At 30.7% G+C, this 18,289-nt stretch overlaps 1 protein-coding gene across 2 annotated transcripts in view; it reads right to left on the reverse strand.

Annotated features, from left to right (window-relative positions):
• side-VIII (sidestep VIII) overlaps positions 1 to 18,289 on the reverse strand; it is a 119,372-nt gene that overhangs the window by 4,384 nt on the left and 96,699 nt on the right. For both annotated transcript variants that reach the window (XM_065513588.1, XM_065513586.1), the window contains 7 exons: positions 14,850 to 15,064; positions 13,795 to 13,876; positions 12,365 to 12,524; positions 11,877 to 12,013; positions 10,848 to 11,147; positions 10,463 to 10,776; positions 1,735 to 1,860 (listed from right to left, as the gene is read on the reverse strand). In XM_065513588.1, the coding sequence (XP_065369660.1) occupies positions 1,735 to 1,860; positions 10,463 to 10,776; positions 10,848 to 11,147; positions 11,877 to 12,013; positions 12,365 to 12,524; positions 13,795 to 13,876; positions 14,850 to 15,064 (1,334 nt within the window). The remainder of the gene's footprint in view (positions 1 to 1,734; positions 1,861 to 10,462; positions 10,777 to 10,847; positions 11,148 to 11,876; positions 12,014 to 12,364; positions 12,525 to 13,794; positions 13,877 to 14,849; positions 15,065 to 18,289) is intronic.

Consider the following 18,289-nt stretch of genomic DNA (forward strand, 5'->3'; position numbering starts at 1 on the left):
TAATAAAGATACAAAAAACCTTGAAATTGCATGTTACTCCATTTAAAAAATAAGCTGACAGGTGTTTCGTACTTTTTCGAAATTTGAACCTTTTAGGAGAGAAAACGGGTAAAAACTGTATTTTGGTACTTTTTTGGCACCCTATGTATCTTTTAAACCAATAAACATAGAAACAAAATTTAAATCGTATTCTTTACTTATCAAAAAATAAAAAATACTAGTTTGGTACTTTTTGGAAATTTGAACCCTTAAGGGATAAAAATTGTGTTTATTTTTGGTACTTTTTCATAAAATATGTTTTTCTATAATTTGACATAGACATTCGAATATTTTACTACGAGCTTCCACCACGATACAGAAAATTATTTTAATAATATTTTACCACCGCAATGGGGATAAAAAAGGTACCAAAAAGGCGTAAGTGAGTTAGGATTCTAGGGGTAGACTTGTTGGTACTATTTCTTTATTCGAATGGTACTTTTAGTAATTTCTTCACCAATGAATTTAGAAACATGAAATAAAGATTATATGGACCCGAGTGAGCGGGAGACTTAATAGTACTATTTCTTTCTTCTAATTGGGGTGGCGAAGCGCACCGGGTCAGCTAGTCATTTATAAACTACTATATAATATTATATTTATAAAAAAAAATCCAAATCTAGTATTTTTTACCAACTTTTCCAATATTTGGTCGATCACTTATCCGATTAACACCAAGTACAAATTTGGAAATTGTTTTAAGCACTAAAGGAAAAAATCTCAGATAAATGAGAGACAAATTTATTTTTTAAGGAGCGGTCTAATCTAATAAAAGTGAAAACTCGTACATTGATGAATAAATGAACAGTGTGTAATTGAATATCTTGTGTATCATACGCACTGTAGTACTCGTATAAGAATAAGTATGAAAGCTGAATTCATTTATTAAAAAAGTAAATAATACAATATGTAGATATACATATGTATACATATATATTTATTTACACGTTAGTATAGAGATGAAGAAGGGAATCCGTTTGGAGTCTTCATATGGAATTTATGTTACGTTATTATTCGAGTTGTGTGTGTTTTTCATTTTATTTATTTACATTTATGATTTACTATTTATGGTTTCGAAACGTCCATATATTCTTGATTGAATGGACGACTGAATGAATGAATGAATGAATGAATGGATGGATGGATGGATGTGTTTGCATTGTATGACTTGTGTCCTTTACTGTACATTTGTTTTCTGGTGTACAGAGACATATACACGTTTGAACTGGTGATTGACTTTGAACCAATTTTATGACCATTAAATATGAAATAAACATACATATGTAGTATATAATATACACAATACATATTTTGATATAAGTAGTAAATATGTACAACTGAATACAATATTGTAATATTAAAATATGCAACTAAATGATTCATTTGCATATGTGATCTTCAACTAGAGGATGAAAATATTGTCGAAATATGTTTCGATAGCACATGTACAATCAAATTTATAGTTTTGTAAAGGAAACACAGCCAAACATGAGAAACAAAATCTCTTTAAAATGGTTTCTTTATTTTATGAAAATTTCAATACCGTATTGTTGGATTGTTTTTTTTTTTTTTAATATAATTGTAAATTTATTTTTTGCATTAAACATTAGTTGAGTACCCTGATATGAAGGTCGATATACCATTGTTACTTGCTTCGAAACACTCATCGTTTTCGCTATCAATCATGGGAATTACCTGTGAATATATGTTGGGCTCGGCTCGTTTTAAATCCGTTTGTCTTGGACGACCTAATGTTGCACTGCAATATGGAGGTATGCGTTGACCTGTTGCCCCTGTAATATCGGCATGTGAAAACTCACTCTAAAAAACAAGCATAAAAAGATTTCATAGCGTAAATTCAAAAATTATAAATCATTTGCAATTTTATCGTAAAATTTAATAAATTTCGTTAAGGTGATACTTTAAAATATTAACATTTTGCAATTGCTTAGTAAAATATATGTGTTTGATCGATACCTCGATATCTTGTTGGAAATACAATTTTACGTACAATACAATTACAAATTACATATATTAAACCTTTTTTCGTCTGACTTTTTTATATCTGACTTTTGTGTGTTACTGATTATAATAACTTTGTGTGTTACCGAACAGAAAGTTTCGGTAACACACAAAGTTTCCAATTGGCGTTTTTCAAACTGCTGAGTACTTAAATATTAGTACCAAAACATGCCTATTTACATGCTTAAAAACACGTACATTTTATATTTCAAATACATAGTACATGTATACTAGTAAATTCATTTTTAAATATATATATATTTATGTATGTCTTTATAACTTACTGGAGCTGTACTATTAAGTGAAATGGGTTAAGTTGTAGTGGAAAAGGGTTAAGTTAAAAATATGAGCGAGTACGTGAATGTGTACACTATCAAATATATGTACATATTTATAGGACACAATACAATGTTTGTACATCCTTGCATACACACATATCGTTAGCTTAGTGTTTTACAGGTTACACCAAAAACGCTCTAAAATCCCATTTTAACTCTGTCACGGCTGTTTTATTAAATTTTGTTTGAGTTAGGACTAGTGTTTATAAACCTGTTAACCGGTTAACCGAAAAACCGATTTTTCTTCGAAATCTCGGTTTTTTGCGAACCGGTTAATTTAAAATCTTGATTTTCGGTTAACCGGTTTATCCGGTTCTTATCACTCGGTTAACCGGTTTTTAAAATTTGGGACTAAAATTGATAAATCTCACGTTTTTGTGCATTTTTAATATTCATTGTATACACATTATTGGTCTGATTTGAAACCTAAACTGCTGATTTACAATACAAAACTATTTAGATTGATATTATTAAGAATTACAATGATTCTAAATAGTAGAGGACGATGAGTTTACTTGAAAACTTTTTCAGAATAAATTGCACATAATGAAACTATTAAAAATTAAATTCCGCATAATTCTAGAAGTTAAGCCAAATCTTAATAATGATGTAATAATAGTGATGATTTTACCAAGCGTTAAGTTGATTTATAATGACAAATAAGCACAGCTGAGAAGAAGTGCGTTTGTATCTTATAGGTCCTTTTTTGGGACTTGTAACATTTTCTGTTTCATATCAGAAAGTCGTGGTGATATAAATTTCAAAATTATCAAATATTTAATTAAAAATTGATTTACATTTTTTGGTTGAAATTTAATGAATAAACTAATTACTAAAACAAGTATTATATAGTTAGTAACATATTTATACTCAATTCCATTTGATAACTAAGACATTTTTACAAAATAAAATGGACTTAGCAGTTTTGTATATTCATAGTTATTTAATATTAACCATTCCTGACTGCTAAAAACTACACATTTTAAAACTGTATATACTTTATTGGACATTTTATGTTTATACAATATAATCACTACATATAACGTAAACAATAAATAGAAAAAAATAAAATAAAAAAATAACACATTCTTATGCTAAAAACGATGTCAAATCTAAAAGACTGAATAAAATATGCGACATTCAAATAGAATCAATCAGTCTTAAAATGATTAAAAATAAAAAATCATCATAAGAATTCGTTGTTTTCTTAATATTTTGTTGCATATCAATTATTTCTAATAACAGCATCAAATCTTTTGGGGATTGAATTTAACAAACTTTCGCATGTAGATCGGGAATTGCATACCATATTTCCTGAATTTTCTGCCAAAGTTCTTCCTTGTTTTTAAATTTTTTAGGTCCGAGTTTGTCTTTTACTATTTTCCATAGGATTTAAGTCTGGTTATTGAGACGGCCATTCCATAACATGAATTTTGTTATATAAAAACCATTTTTTGGCAAGACCTGACATGTGCTTTGTGTCATTATCTTGCTGGAAGAGCCATTTTAAGGGCATATTCCATTCTGCATGTGGCTTTATAACATTCTCCAAAATATTTACATACAAGTGCTTAAATTGGACCAACGCAATACCAATTAAATTAATGGTCGTTTCGTCCGTCCACAACACATTTTGCCACTTTTTATATTTTCTGGCCCACACCAATCCTTATGATTGCTCCTGGTTTTAAATGAAATATTGACAGTGATTCTATTGTAATGTCCGTCACTGTATATATGACGGTTAACCGGTTTAACCGATATTTTCGACGTCGGTTAACCGAAAAACCGGTTTTTTAAAAAATGCCAATTTTCGGATAACCGAAAAAACGGTTTTTTATAAACACTAGTTAGGACCTATCACCAAATTTGTAAATTTAAACAATAAATCGCACTTGATCAACAAGAGGGTATTAACCAGAGTTCGAACATAAACCGTACCTTATTCGTACTGTACATTTAAAGAACACATTCCCTTCATTTGTTTTTAGTGTTTGCGCACATGTACAGTGCCGGACTTAAATATTCACACAGCATACAGATTTATATTTAATTTTTTAAACGAAGGCCCCAACATTCGTACGGATTTCAACAAAAATATTTATTTGCATATAACTTATGGAAATATATGGAAAAACTAAACATTTCACATTTCAGAAAAATAATTATCGATTTTAAGGGGGACAAAAATATTTACACAGTTTCTAAATTTTAATAGGAAAATAGTTTTTTTAAATAGTTTAATATTTTGTGGAGTAGCCTATCTTTTTAATAACAGTTTGGAGAAGGCCAAACACTGAATTGGAAAAGTACAATGTAGTAAACACTGTCAAACATGGTGGATAAGGGGTCATGTTGTGGGGTTGTATGGCTGCATCTGGTGTAGGAAACTTAGTTTTCATCGACGGTTCAATGGACAAAACAGTGTACCTTAATATTTTAAAAGAAAACCTACTACAATGCGCTCTAAAGTTAAAGCTTGGGAATATTTCTGTTATAAACAGTACAATGACCCCAAACACACTGCCCATGACGTCCGAATATGGATAGTGCATCATGTTCCCCACATTCTCCCGACTCCTCCGCAATCACCTGACATGAATTCCATAGAACATTTGTGGGATAAATTGGCGGAACGTGTAGAAAAGCACCATATATTTCCATAAGTTATATGTAAATAAATATTTTTGTTGAAATCCGTACGAATGTTGGGGCCTTCGTTTAAAAAATATGGACGATTAAAGATAAATCTGTATGCTGTGTGAATATTTAAGTCCGGCACTGTACATATACAATATACCGAGCACTACGTTGTGAGATGGCTTTCGCAAACACTACGAATAAGTTACGGAACATTCTAGACATTCACTACCTCGTAGCGTTTAGTGTTCTTTTTAGCGTACATGTAGTGAACTTTTTAGGGAAGATTTTAGCGAACACGTAGTGAACTTTTTAGGGTACATGTAGGTAGCGAAGATTTTATAGTACATGTACGGTATTTTTCCATGTGTTTTTTGTTTGTCTGTTTCATTTACATACGGTATGTTAGTGTTTTTTTTCGAACTCTGCTATTAACTCGAAATTTTAAAATTTTCAGTAGAGGTTAAAAACTGTTTGTGGTTAAATTTTAAGGAAATTTTAAAGTCTGAATACATCATAGTATATAAATTCCATTTAAAAATATAATTACATTGTTTTTATTTTAAATTTTTCACATTATTGCAAAAAAAATCTATTTTTTGAGTTAATACCATTTTTCTGAGAAATGTGAAAAATTTTATTATAAAAAGGGTCACATTTCGAATTAAAATCATAAAGTACAACCAATTTTATCAACAAAACGGTATCAACTCAAAATACAACCAAATATAAATAAAAAAATTTGATTATTTTTAACTTGAATAAAGGCTCATCTCAAAAATATACCTTTCTTATGAAAATGTACGATATATTTCTATTTCAACTTTTGTATTAACTTGAAATAACACCTTTTTGTTGTATAAAAGTGGTCACTACACTATCACGAAAATGGCCTCAATGTTGTTTTCGGGATGAAAGAGTAATACCCTCTTGTTGATCAAGTGCGATATGTTATACATATATTGATCAAAACATTTTTGGAATTTACAGAGCTTCGAACAAAGTTTTTTCCAAAACAAAAAAATAACATAACTATGAAATTCAATTTTTTTCTGAATTGCACAATATTCTGAAAATTCCACCGAAATACAATTTTTTATTTTTCTATTTTACACAATTATTTTTACTGAATGTGAATTCCTCCATCTTTTAAATTTGTTTAAAATTAACTTTATTTTTTCTAACCTCCTTGACACATTGACCGCCAGGCACTTTCAGCAAATTAAATTCTGAGGGCCACAGCATTTTTTTACGTAATCTTTTCCAAAACGTCAATATTGGAATTTAGACCACTGTCAGTAATATTTACTGCTTAGAAATAGAGAGGTTTTTTATAAATAAGAGTCTTACGAAATGCCGAAAAGGGATTTTTTATCGGATACTGAGTTAGAAAAAATATTCAGTACAAGTACAGAAAGTGATGAAGAATGTAAAGATTAGAGTTTTGATGAGGAACTTGCAGAAAATATTGAAAAAAAATTCATGAAATGAAAAACAGACACAAATTTTACTGAATCAGGTTTTCTTAGTTTTATTAATTTTACTGATTCAGTAATAAACTAAAACTATAAGAAAATAAAAACAGGAGAAAAACAAATAAGACATTAAACAAGTAAGAAAGTATGATCGGTCAAGCCCTACCATATAATACCCTACACTAAGTAAAAGAGCAAAAAAATTTGTCTTTTAAAATTTCAATAATTTATATTTTAGAGTGATTTTTGGAAGTGGGCCTTATATGGTGGCTATGACCAATTATGGACCGATCACCATGTGATTTTTGTCTATATTAAAGTTAACTATGTTGAATTTTGTGTGTATACCAATATTTTTAAGCGATTTATGCATGTTAAAGTGATTTTCGGAAGCGGGTCTATATGGGAGCTATGACTAATTATGGACCGATCGTAACAAAATTTGGTGACATGAATTTTGTGTACATAAAACTTATTTGGAGCGGAATTTTGTGGAGATACATATATAAATTAAACATTTATGACCGATAAAGTCCAATTTCGGGAGGACATTTGTATGGGGGCTAGGTGAAATAATGGACCGATTTCTGTCAGTTTCAATAGGCTTGGTTCTTGAGCCGAAAAAATAACATGTACCAAATTTCATCGATATATCTTCAAAATTGCTACCTGTTTTGGATTTATTACAACCTAGTCGACCAGATATACATTAGGGTGGCCCTTAATAAACGAAAGTTGGATTTTGGCCATTCTCACCCCCAGTTTGGTGAACATTAGTAAAAAAATCATCCTGAAAAAATTTTAGGTAAATCGGTTGGGGTTAAGACGTGCCGCAAGCCCTCTGAAGTTTTGAGATGCATTTACAAGGACAAAAAATGTATTTTTTTTCAGTTTTTGTAAAAATTTTGACAACAACCACAAGTGAATTGACAGTTCAAACTGAATAAAAACAAGTAAGAGTGCTATATTCGGCTGTGCCGAATCTTATATACCCTTCACCAAATTATACTTCAAAATTTTAAATATTTTTAGGAAAACAAAATTTAATTTTTTTTCCAGTTGTTTTTTGAATTTTTTGGAAAAAAAAATGTTTCGATTGTTATTTTAATTTTTTTTTTTAAATTTAAAATTTTTTTTTTTTTAAATTTTAAAATTTTTTTTTTTTTAAATTTTAAAAAAAAAATTTTTTAAATTTTAAAAATTTTTTTTTTTAAATTTAAAAATTTTTTTTTTGTTTTTTCAATTTTTTTTTTTTTTAAAAAAATTCGGGTTCAAAATTTTTTTCCCGATTTTGACCCATTGTAGGTCCAACTTACTATGGTCTTATATACATCGTTGCAAATGTCTTTGAAATATCTATCATTAGATATCCATATTGTCTATATTAATGTCTTAGTAATCCAGATATAGGTAAAAAAAATAGGTCAAAAAACGAGGTTGTCTTGGTTTTTTCCTCATATCTCAGCCATTTGTGGACCGATTTTGCTGATTTTAAATAGCAAAATTCTCGAAAGCATGTCTGACAGAATTATTGAAGATTTGGATCCCGAAGATATCTGGGGTCTTCAGAAAACTGATTTCAACAGACAGACAGACGGACAGACAGACAGACAGACAGACAGACAGACAGACAGACAGACAGACAGACAGACAGACAGACAGACCGACAGACAGACAGACAGACAGACAGACAGACAGACAGACAGACAGACAGACAGACAGACAGACAGACAGACAGACAGACAGACAGACAGACAGACAGACAGACAGACAGACAGACAGACAGACAGACAGACAGACAGACAGACAGACAGACAGACAGACAGACAGACAGACAGACAGACAGACAGACAGACAGACAGACAGACAGACAGACAGACAGACAGACAGACAGACAGACAGACAGACAGACAGACAGACGGACATGGCTTAATCGACTCCGCTATCTATAAGGATCCAGAATATATATACTTTATAGGGTCGGAAATGAAAAATGTAGAAATTACAAACGGAATGACAAACTTATATATACCCTTCTCACGAAGGTGAAGGGTATAAAAATAATCAGCTGTTTCATCGCAGTCACCTTTCGAAGTGTGCCCTGGTTTAAGGTATGTATTTATAGACGGCAATACTGAGTATTAATATTTGTCAAAAACTTAAGTATCATAATACAATTTCAACGTCTAAACAAAATTTGTGTTAGATTTTCAAAAAATACGAATGATTTTTTTGATTCAACAACTTTTTATTTTCATATGTATCGGGTATGTATGTATATATTTATAATAAATGCAAATAAGGCAAACAAAAATGTCAACAAAATAGAAAATATAAATAAAGTTTGCAGAAAAATATCAATCAACAAAGAAATAAAATATTTGTAATACTATCGTGTAAACAATAAATGTTTTTCGGAAACGATTTCTTAAAATACCGAATGATTTCAAAAATATTTTAAATTTGAAAAGTGTTAATTCTCAGTATTGCCGTCTATAAATAGCTTTAACAAAACTAGAAATTATTTATTTTGTTCTTAGACATTTCATTTTGATTTTTTCATATTTTCTTTTGTTTGACGTTTCATGAATTGTTTAATTGAGAATCTATTTCCTAATGAGTCTAACTTATATTATTGTGCCATGGTTTAGACAATAGATTAATACACATAGATCGGTAACTCTCCTGTCAAAGACCTAACTAAGTTGACAAAATTCTAAGCGATGTGGATGTATTAGTAGAAAAAACTATGTATGTGTAAACATAACAACACTCGTTTGTGTAACTTTTTTGAGTATTTTTATACCCTTCAGCTTCGTGAGAAGGGTATATATAAGTTTGTCATTCCGTTTGTAATTTCTACATTTTTCATTTCCGACCCTATAAAGTATATATATTCTGGATCCTTATAGATAGCGGAGTCGATTAAGCCATGTCCGTCTGTCTGTCTGTCTGTCTGTCTGTCTGTCCGTCTGTCTGTCTGTCTGTCTGTCTGTTGAAATCAATTTTCTGAAGGCCCCAGATATCTCCGGGATCCAAATCTTCAACAATTCTGTCAGACATACTTTCGAGAATTTTGCTATTTAAAATCAGCAAAATCCGTCCATAAATAACGGAGATATGAGCAAAAATCCGAGACAACCTCTGAAAATTTCATCAAAAAACACAATGTATTGCATGCTTTGACAAAAAAACAACAAAACGTATGCTTGGGTGTGCAAGCTTTGTGTATTTGGTTTTTTTTTGTTTTTTGTTTCTTTTGGCGTTGTTGTTGTTTTTTATACAACTAAACGTTTGTTTGGTTGTGTGTTGGTTTTTTTGACAAAAAATCAACAAATCGTATGTTTTAATGTGCATGCTTTGCGTATTTTGTTTCTTTTGGCGTTGTTGTTGTTTTTTATACAATTAAACGTATGTTTGGATGTGTGTTGGTTTCATTGGCTTGCGTATTTTGTTTTTGTTTTTTCTTTTGGTGTTTTGTTTCGTTTGGCGTTGTTGTTGTTTTTTGTGTTCTTGATAAATTTAGGATGCTGTACGCTGAAAGTGGGCAATGTACATACATATATACTAATTATAAAAAATAATAATGCATCCACAACAAAGGTGAAGGGTATATAAGATTCGGCATAGCCGAATATAGCACTCTTACTTGTTTTTTCTAATTTTTGGGAAATGTTAATACTCTGTATGTCGCCTGTAAATACCTTTAGGAATTTTAAATAAAATATTGATACCAAAAGTTCAAAAAACAGTACTTTTGTAACGTTTTTGTAATTGATGTATTTTTTTAAGCCTTTAAATTAAATAAGTAATCGTATCTAGATTATATTTCAAACCTAAACTGTGTGGAGTAAATAAAAATTTCAATAAATATGAACGGTAATGAAGTAGTAACCATGTGATACTTTGGCTAGTATGGATAAGAATGTGTAAAAGAGACTGACTCACCTTATTTGGCTGTTGTTGTTGCTGCTGTGCTTGGAAAGCGCTCATTTTGCTAACGGGGATGAGGGTATTGTATTGTACATATTGGCCATGATGTGGCGGTGGAACTGCAGACATTTGCTGTGTTTGCTGTTGGTGTTGTTGCAATTGTTGTAAATGCTGCTGTTGTGACTTTTTATCGACGACAGCATATGTGGGAATTATGTGATCATAGTTTGTTGACGAGGTTATCACGGCATTCTGTTCGGCCATGGCAGCTGTAGCATATGCGTGGTTGTGAGCACTAGTCGTCCACTCATCGTCCTCATCGTGTCCATCTGAATGTGGTGGATGGGTAACAGTGTTATGCATATAAACACCTATTTGACCAAAAATTATGTATACAAACCTTGTGGTATTATATCAGGATTTTTGTCAATGCTATCTAAACTGCTAGTTACATGACAAGTTCCCCGACCATTGTGCATGTCGTGACTGTTGTGAAGCGGCCCGAGGCCATTGTTGTTACGTCCCTGAGTAGTGGCCGTTCCATGCATGTAATTATTACGGTCCCTGCCTGACGAACCCCTCATTCGTACAATGATTACAATGATTAGTGCCACCAAAACGATGCTGACCACAACGCCAACTAAAATACCCAGAAACGGACGTATGTCCTCAATGACGGGAGCATAAGCTAAAGACAGATCTAAAATTGGTGAACGGATAGAATATAAGATCACAGTTTTTTTCTTTGTTTTCATTTCTTGCCATACAAATCAATTAAAATAACAAAAGCTGTAATGAAAATGCTGCTCAATTTTTATCTGCACTATACTCATTCATATGTACAATATATACAAATGTGTAATGGTCATTTTCATAACGTGTAATTGAAGTGCAGTGAACGATTTAGGCATTCGATTTTTTTTACAAATAAATATGTATTGAAATTTCTGAACATATCCCAGACATTAATTGCAGATGGCGAGAAGGGCCGTGGGACAATATTTTTTTAAAAATCCACAATTTTGATGAGCTTAGTTTTTAAGGAAGTTTAATTACAAAATGAGAACTTTAAATTGAATTACAGTTGATGTTTTTAATGTGGACGTGATAGATCTGACACTGTAAAATTATTAACCGTTCAAATATGTATTGTACTTAAATTTCTTACTTTTCTTTTTAGATTTGGGTTGTGTGAAATTAAAAGGTACTTGAGTAACAGTCTCATAAGATTTTTTGTAAGTAATTAAAACTGAAAATTTAATAACAATAAAAGGTAAAAAAATTATAAATAAGTTGAAGAGTCTAATCCAATATGGATTCGAAATATCACCATAAATACATACATATATTCAAAAATATAGATAAATATAAAGTACATTGTGATCAGAATAATAGAAATTTGTAGTTGGATATATAGGAAAGACATTACCTGTCTGTTTTTCTGGATCCTTAAGTGTGTATACTTGCAATATGGTTGCATTGCTGCGTCCTTTGCTGTTGTGAGCCACCAAAAACACATTATAACCAGCACCTGGTACTAAACCACGCACCTCAAAATAAGGTGTCCTGAACGTGTGTCGGATAAGAGTCGTAGTAGTTTCGATTTTTTTTTTTTTTTTGTAACATAAAACAAATTTAAAGTGCAATTTACATACATTTACGAAGTGATAGTTAAAACGAAGAGATGTGTGTGGAGTTTTTGTGACAGTTTCGAAAGCAAAGTTTGTCAGATTCAAAACCATACATCACACGATGAGAAAGAAAACAAAATGGAAAGGAAAAAAAAAGTGCAAAAGTACAAATAAATTGAGAAATAAGATAATATAAAAAATAGGAAAATTGTATACCATTTTAAATCTGTTTTAAATTCAGTTGTGTGTATATAACATTACAAGCAATCAGTGCCGTTTTACTCACTTTGATTTGTAGATCTTTGGATGTCTGGTAGTGCCATTCACATAAACTTCCATGATGAAATCTTGCTGTAAGCCACCATCAAAACCTTCTATGCACTCAATTTGAAAGCCAGTTGAAGTTTGATTGAGCAATGTACAATTTAGCAAAGGGTCTGGTTCACCTTTCAAAAACAAAAACAGACAGTCGAAAATAAAACAACTTTTTCAAAGGTGTCATAGAAGCTTCGATTTATTCTCGAACATTTGTAGTGCATGTCCACCAAATAGAAGGCTAATGAAAACACATGTGCATTGGGGTTTGTATGGAGGAAAAATAAGTCGATATTCCCAACTAAAATTAAAGTTTATTTTGTTTGAGGAGACAATTTCTCAATTTCTGTTGAGTGAAGGAAACATATCAAGGCTGTATTTGAAATTTTCGTGTAGGTTGAAAATTATTCTAACTTTTGTCAAAATGTTAAGTGTTTTGAATGTTGACATGGAATTAATGTAATTAATGCGTCACAAACCTTATCTAAATTCACTGAAACGGTTTTATCAGTTTTTTTGAAATTCCATCTTGTTCGAATTTTATGTGAATTTTTCGAAATCTATTTTCTTCCCGATGAAGAAAATCAAAAGTACATTAAAATAAGGACTTTTTATCCATGGATTGACGCCAGGACGAAAATTTTGAGAAACTTTTATTTCAGTATCTATTTTTATTCGACAACTGAAAAACTAAAACTTCTAAAACCAAACAACTACGAGTGTACGAAATTTCTCGCTCGATGGATTGCAAATTGATTCAAATTAATAACTAAATGTTTTTACAAATTTTAATTTGTACTTAATTAGGACAACAACAAATAGAAGTTTTACAACAATTGCCACAATATGGTCATTATACCCCGTCATACGCTCGTTGTTGTATTTATTTTGTTACAAGAAAAAAAATAGCCAGTAAATTAACATTTTCATTAACAAAAACAGTTGAGTGGAAATTTCAACAAAAAAAAAAGAACAAGAACAAAATAGAAAAAAGTCAATGTAAAAGTCAACCACATTACAAGCTTCAGTGTAAACAGAAATTGTAATTTGTGAACACATATTACATAAAAGTGACTGACGGTCTGTTTGTCGATTGCTACACTGGTCGTTTCCGTTTTTATCATTTACTCGTTTTGTTTTTTGTTCTGTTCAATAAAATGTCATGAAAATTGAAAAATGATGTCTGCATATACAAACAAGCTTTCATCATGATATATTAGCATAATGTAACAACAACAAAAACAATTAACCACGCCTCTTTCTGTGTCACTGACGGATGCATGAATGAATGAATGAATGGTTGGCTGGTTGAATAAACACAATACAGCAATACAGTGTTACAACCGCACATATAGACAGACTCCCAAACACTTGCACTCACGCTCTTACTATTTCACTTACCTGCTGGTGTTATTGTATAAACACAGGGCTCCGTTTGATCACCGATTTCATTACTAGCCCAACATAATAGAGTTCCATAGTCCTGTTGAAAGAACAAAACAAAAAAAAACAGATTGAAATACTGAACAAAATAAATGTATAATGAAACTCATACACATTGACAAATGCGTACTTGTGTGTGTCAGAGAGTAACACACATACACAAATTAAAGGCTGACCGTAGTGCTAACAAAAGCTATCATTGTAAGAGGTTAAAACCGCAATTCATTTGGAAAATTATGCGAATCTATTTGAAAGTGGATGATTTATCACTTGGCCAACACATACGTACGTACTTCCACACACATTCAACAATATATGTACATGAAAATACATACATACATACATACATACATACATACAATACATATGTACATGTGTGTATTTACATGACAGACATTTCAATCTCATGAGTCATTATAACAAAGATTTTTACTTTTGTTCTCCATATGAAGCACATGCACACTTATTTTTGGTGCGTATCTTACAGAAGGAGGTGTGACATCATTATCATTGTTATAACAGGCCTTGAATTGATTTTTAATTTTTTTCTTCTATAAATTTTCATATCGAACAATCAGCATTTCCCAGCAAAATACTTTTCATCAAAACACAAAGGTGCTAACTGTGTTTGTTAAAATATAAATGCAGGTACATTTGGATGTATATCGATGTCATATTTACACCTGTATCGTTTTATCGCAAAAATGTGAAAAATACAAATGTTTTGTGTGTTGAATTTTGTCTTCAGCTTACATTTTGTAATATTATCATAAAATTTATTACATGATGCATGGAGAAACAACGATAGTATTTTTGTAATGCTGCTAGGACAGCTAAATTGGGGTTTAAAAGAAAGCACTAAATGTGACATTGGGTAACTTTTGTCCATGCTGTAACCAATAACTAACTATTCACATGTAAAGTATGTATGTACGGGTTTGTGTGCATATGGAATATTCATTCTCATTTCTTTTTAATCGGCTTTTACAATTCAAACAAGACAAAGAACTTACATTTTCTGTCATTGGTGTGTAATGTGCAATGCTGCGTCCACGATCAATGGCAATAAGTGAGGCCGGTATATCAATTGTTTCACCAAGTGTGGCATTGAATTTCCACACGTATGTTGTTTCCGCTGGATTTGCTTCAATTTCACATGCAATTTTTACCGTTTCATGACGTCCCGTACTATAGACACTTCGTTGTCCTTGTCGACATACGGGTGCAACTATGTTGGTTGTTTGTTTGATTTGATGGAAGACAGGCAAGAGAAAAAAATTGTGAAAAAAGAATATTAAAACCAAAAAAAAGTTTCATATCAGTAAGTTAATTGTAAATAGTACAGTACAGCAATAAACCTTTGGGGGTGGGGTGTCTGTGGTTTGCGTGTGCATAATTTCAACAAAAATTTATAGCAATTAATTAGTGTAGGATGTGTTTTGTTTTTATTTGCGGGCACTTTCCGTTCCCGGTAAATAATAATAATAATAATTTAGACAAAAACAACTAAATTTGTTCAAATACCTTTTTCATGTGATTAAAGTTAATGTGGTTTTCGGAAGTGGGCCTTATATGGTAGCTATGGTCAATTATGGAATGATCAGCAAGAAATATTCAAATGTAATTTGTTTTTATATAAAACTTATTTGTGGTTTATTTGTGTGAATACTTTTATGACAAAAAGTCTTATTTCTTATGCGCATAAGGTTTACATGGACATCCCGCCATACGTACGGACGGACATCATTAAATCGTCTCAGAAAGTGATTATGAGTCAATCGTTATACTCGATGGTTGTTGGACAATTATTTTATTATTTATATTATATTTAATTATATTATTTACTTTTTATAAAAAACAAATTTGTAACGAATTCGCTTGTACATGATTCACTCTTTTAGAAATTCATTAATTTTATAAAAATAGACTGTTAAGTTGAAAACATAAAGCCGCAAGTCTCAATTAAATTTTATTAGGCAAAAATGTATTGGTTATCGATTTTACTGACATTATGACTAAAACTATAAGTTAACAAAAATATATAATTTAAAATCGAATTTTCAGTGTAATCCGCCTTTGCTTCAATGCTCCTAATTCGCAAAGTCTTGAACGATCCTTAATTTGAAACATACAAATTGATAATTTGTAAATATTTCAAAAGACTGCACTAAAATGCTGAGTTGTGATACTGTTGCAATCCTTAAAAAATAGTTTTCAGTTTCCATAGCCCTCTTCTTTCATCACTTTCCGTGCATAAGACATAATGCTTTGATGAATATGAAAAAGTCCTTGGAAAACTCCAAATTCATACGAACATATGAACACATGAACACTCACTTGCACATTTACACTCTCCATACGCCCAAAAGTTGCATAAAAACAAAGAAATCAAAACTGAGCGAATATAAATATGTATGTATGTATACGTATGAATGAATGAATGAATAAATGAATGTGTGTATGTGAGATTATTTCCTTCCATACGGTTTGTCCGGACAGAACAATGACAAGCAATTTGTTAGCTTGTCTGCAACAAAACAGTAACAATGAGTCTTGGGCCATAAACTACAGCAACTACAAAAATCCTGTCATATGAAATATTTATGAATGTATGCATGTGTGATGATTCTCTTTTTATATGTATGTATGTATGTTGGTGTGGATATGTGCATTCGTGTATGTGTCCAAAGTATGCAGTTTATGTATTATAATTTGCAGGCTTATTCTAAGGGTTTTAGACATCATTGTTGTCGTCGTTTGGTTCGTTTTGATGATTTGATATACAAACAAACAAACAAACGAATAAACAAACAAGAATGATTATGTGTGTATGTATTTGAAAAACTATTGTCTATGTATGCCTGTGTATTCATGTATGTATGTGTGAATGGAGTTAGTATGATTTTATTATTTGAAACCCAGTCCTTTCTTTTCACTTTACCTTTTCAATATTGTGCTTGAAACACTAAACATTTTTTGTCTACTACTTACTACTATTCTATGTAGAAGAACAAGCATTTTTGTTTACCAAAGATTATTATTTTTTTTTTTTAATACATACATATGTATTAAATTTCTTTTAAATTTTTAGATTCAAAATAAGCAAATATAGTACAGATATCAAACAGAGTCGAACGCTATATAAAACGAACTACATACAACTTATTTCTAAAGCAAGCTTATTTTTGCGGTCAACGTTTTTCATTTATTCGTTCTGCGTTCATAACAAACAACGCTTATAACGCATTTTTATACCCTTCAGCTTCGTGAGAAGGGTATATATAAGTTTGTCATTCCGTTTGTAATTTCTACATTTTTCATTTCCGACCCTATAAAGTATATATATTCTGGATCCTTATAGATAGCGGAGTCGATTAAGCCATGTCCGTCTGTCTGTCTGTCTGTCTGTCTGTCTGTCTGTCTGTCTGTCTGTCTGTCTGTCTGTCTGTCTGTCTGTCTGTCTGTCTGTCCGTCTGTCTGTCTGTCTGTCTGTTGAAATCAGTTTTTTGAAGACCCCAGATATCTTCGGGATCCAAATCTTCAATAATTCTGTCAGACATGCTTTCGAGAATTTTGCTATTTAAAATCAGCAAAATCGGTCCACAAATGGCTGAGATATGAGGAAAAAACCAAGACAACCTCGATTTTTGACCAATTTTTGACCTATATCTGGATTACTAAGACATTAATATAGACAATATGGATATCTAATGATAGATATTTCAAAGATATTTGCAACGACGTATATAAGACCATATTAAGTTGGACCTACAATGGGTCAAAATCGTGAAAAAAAATTTTTAACCCGAATTTTTTTTTCAAAAAAAAAAAATTTAAAAAACCAAAAAAATTTTTTTAAAATTTAAAAAAATTTAAATTTAAAAAAAAAAAATTTAAAATAAATTTTTTTCCAAAAAATGAAAATAAAACAACTAAAAAAAAATTTTTAACCCGAATTTTTTTAAAAAAAAAAAAAAATTTAAAAAACCAAAAAAAATTTTTAAAATTTAAAAAAAAAAAAATTTTAAATTTAAAAAAAAAAAATTTAAAATAAATTTTTTTCCAAAAAATGAAAAAAAACAACTAAAAAAAAATTAAATTTTGTTTACCTAAAAATATTTAAAATTTTGAAGTATAATTTGGTGAAGGGTATATAAGATTCGGCACAGCCGAATATAGCACTCTTACTTGTTATATATCGAACATATTTCAAAGGTCCCTTGATATTGTTTATTTCATACAAATCAGACTTGGCTGTTGTCAATTACTCTTCAATTACCAATTACATTACATGTAATGGGTAATTTGTATGTATGAAACTTTCCGAAATTTCCTCAAGGTCAAAATCCATTTTAGACCTATTGTTTCTAGGACAAACCCTACCTACCCTAGTGTATATACATATGTAAGTATTTATATGTAGTAATGCATGCAATAATGTAGAGTGACAAAA

The sequence above is a fragment of the Calliphora vicina genome, chromosome 5 (assembly GCF_958450345.1).
Source record: "Calliphora vicina chromosome 5, idCalVici1.1, whole genome shotgun sequence".
NCBI classification, from domain to species: Eukaryota; Metazoa; Arthropoda; class Insecta; order Diptera; family Calliphoridae; genus Calliphora; species Calliphora vicina.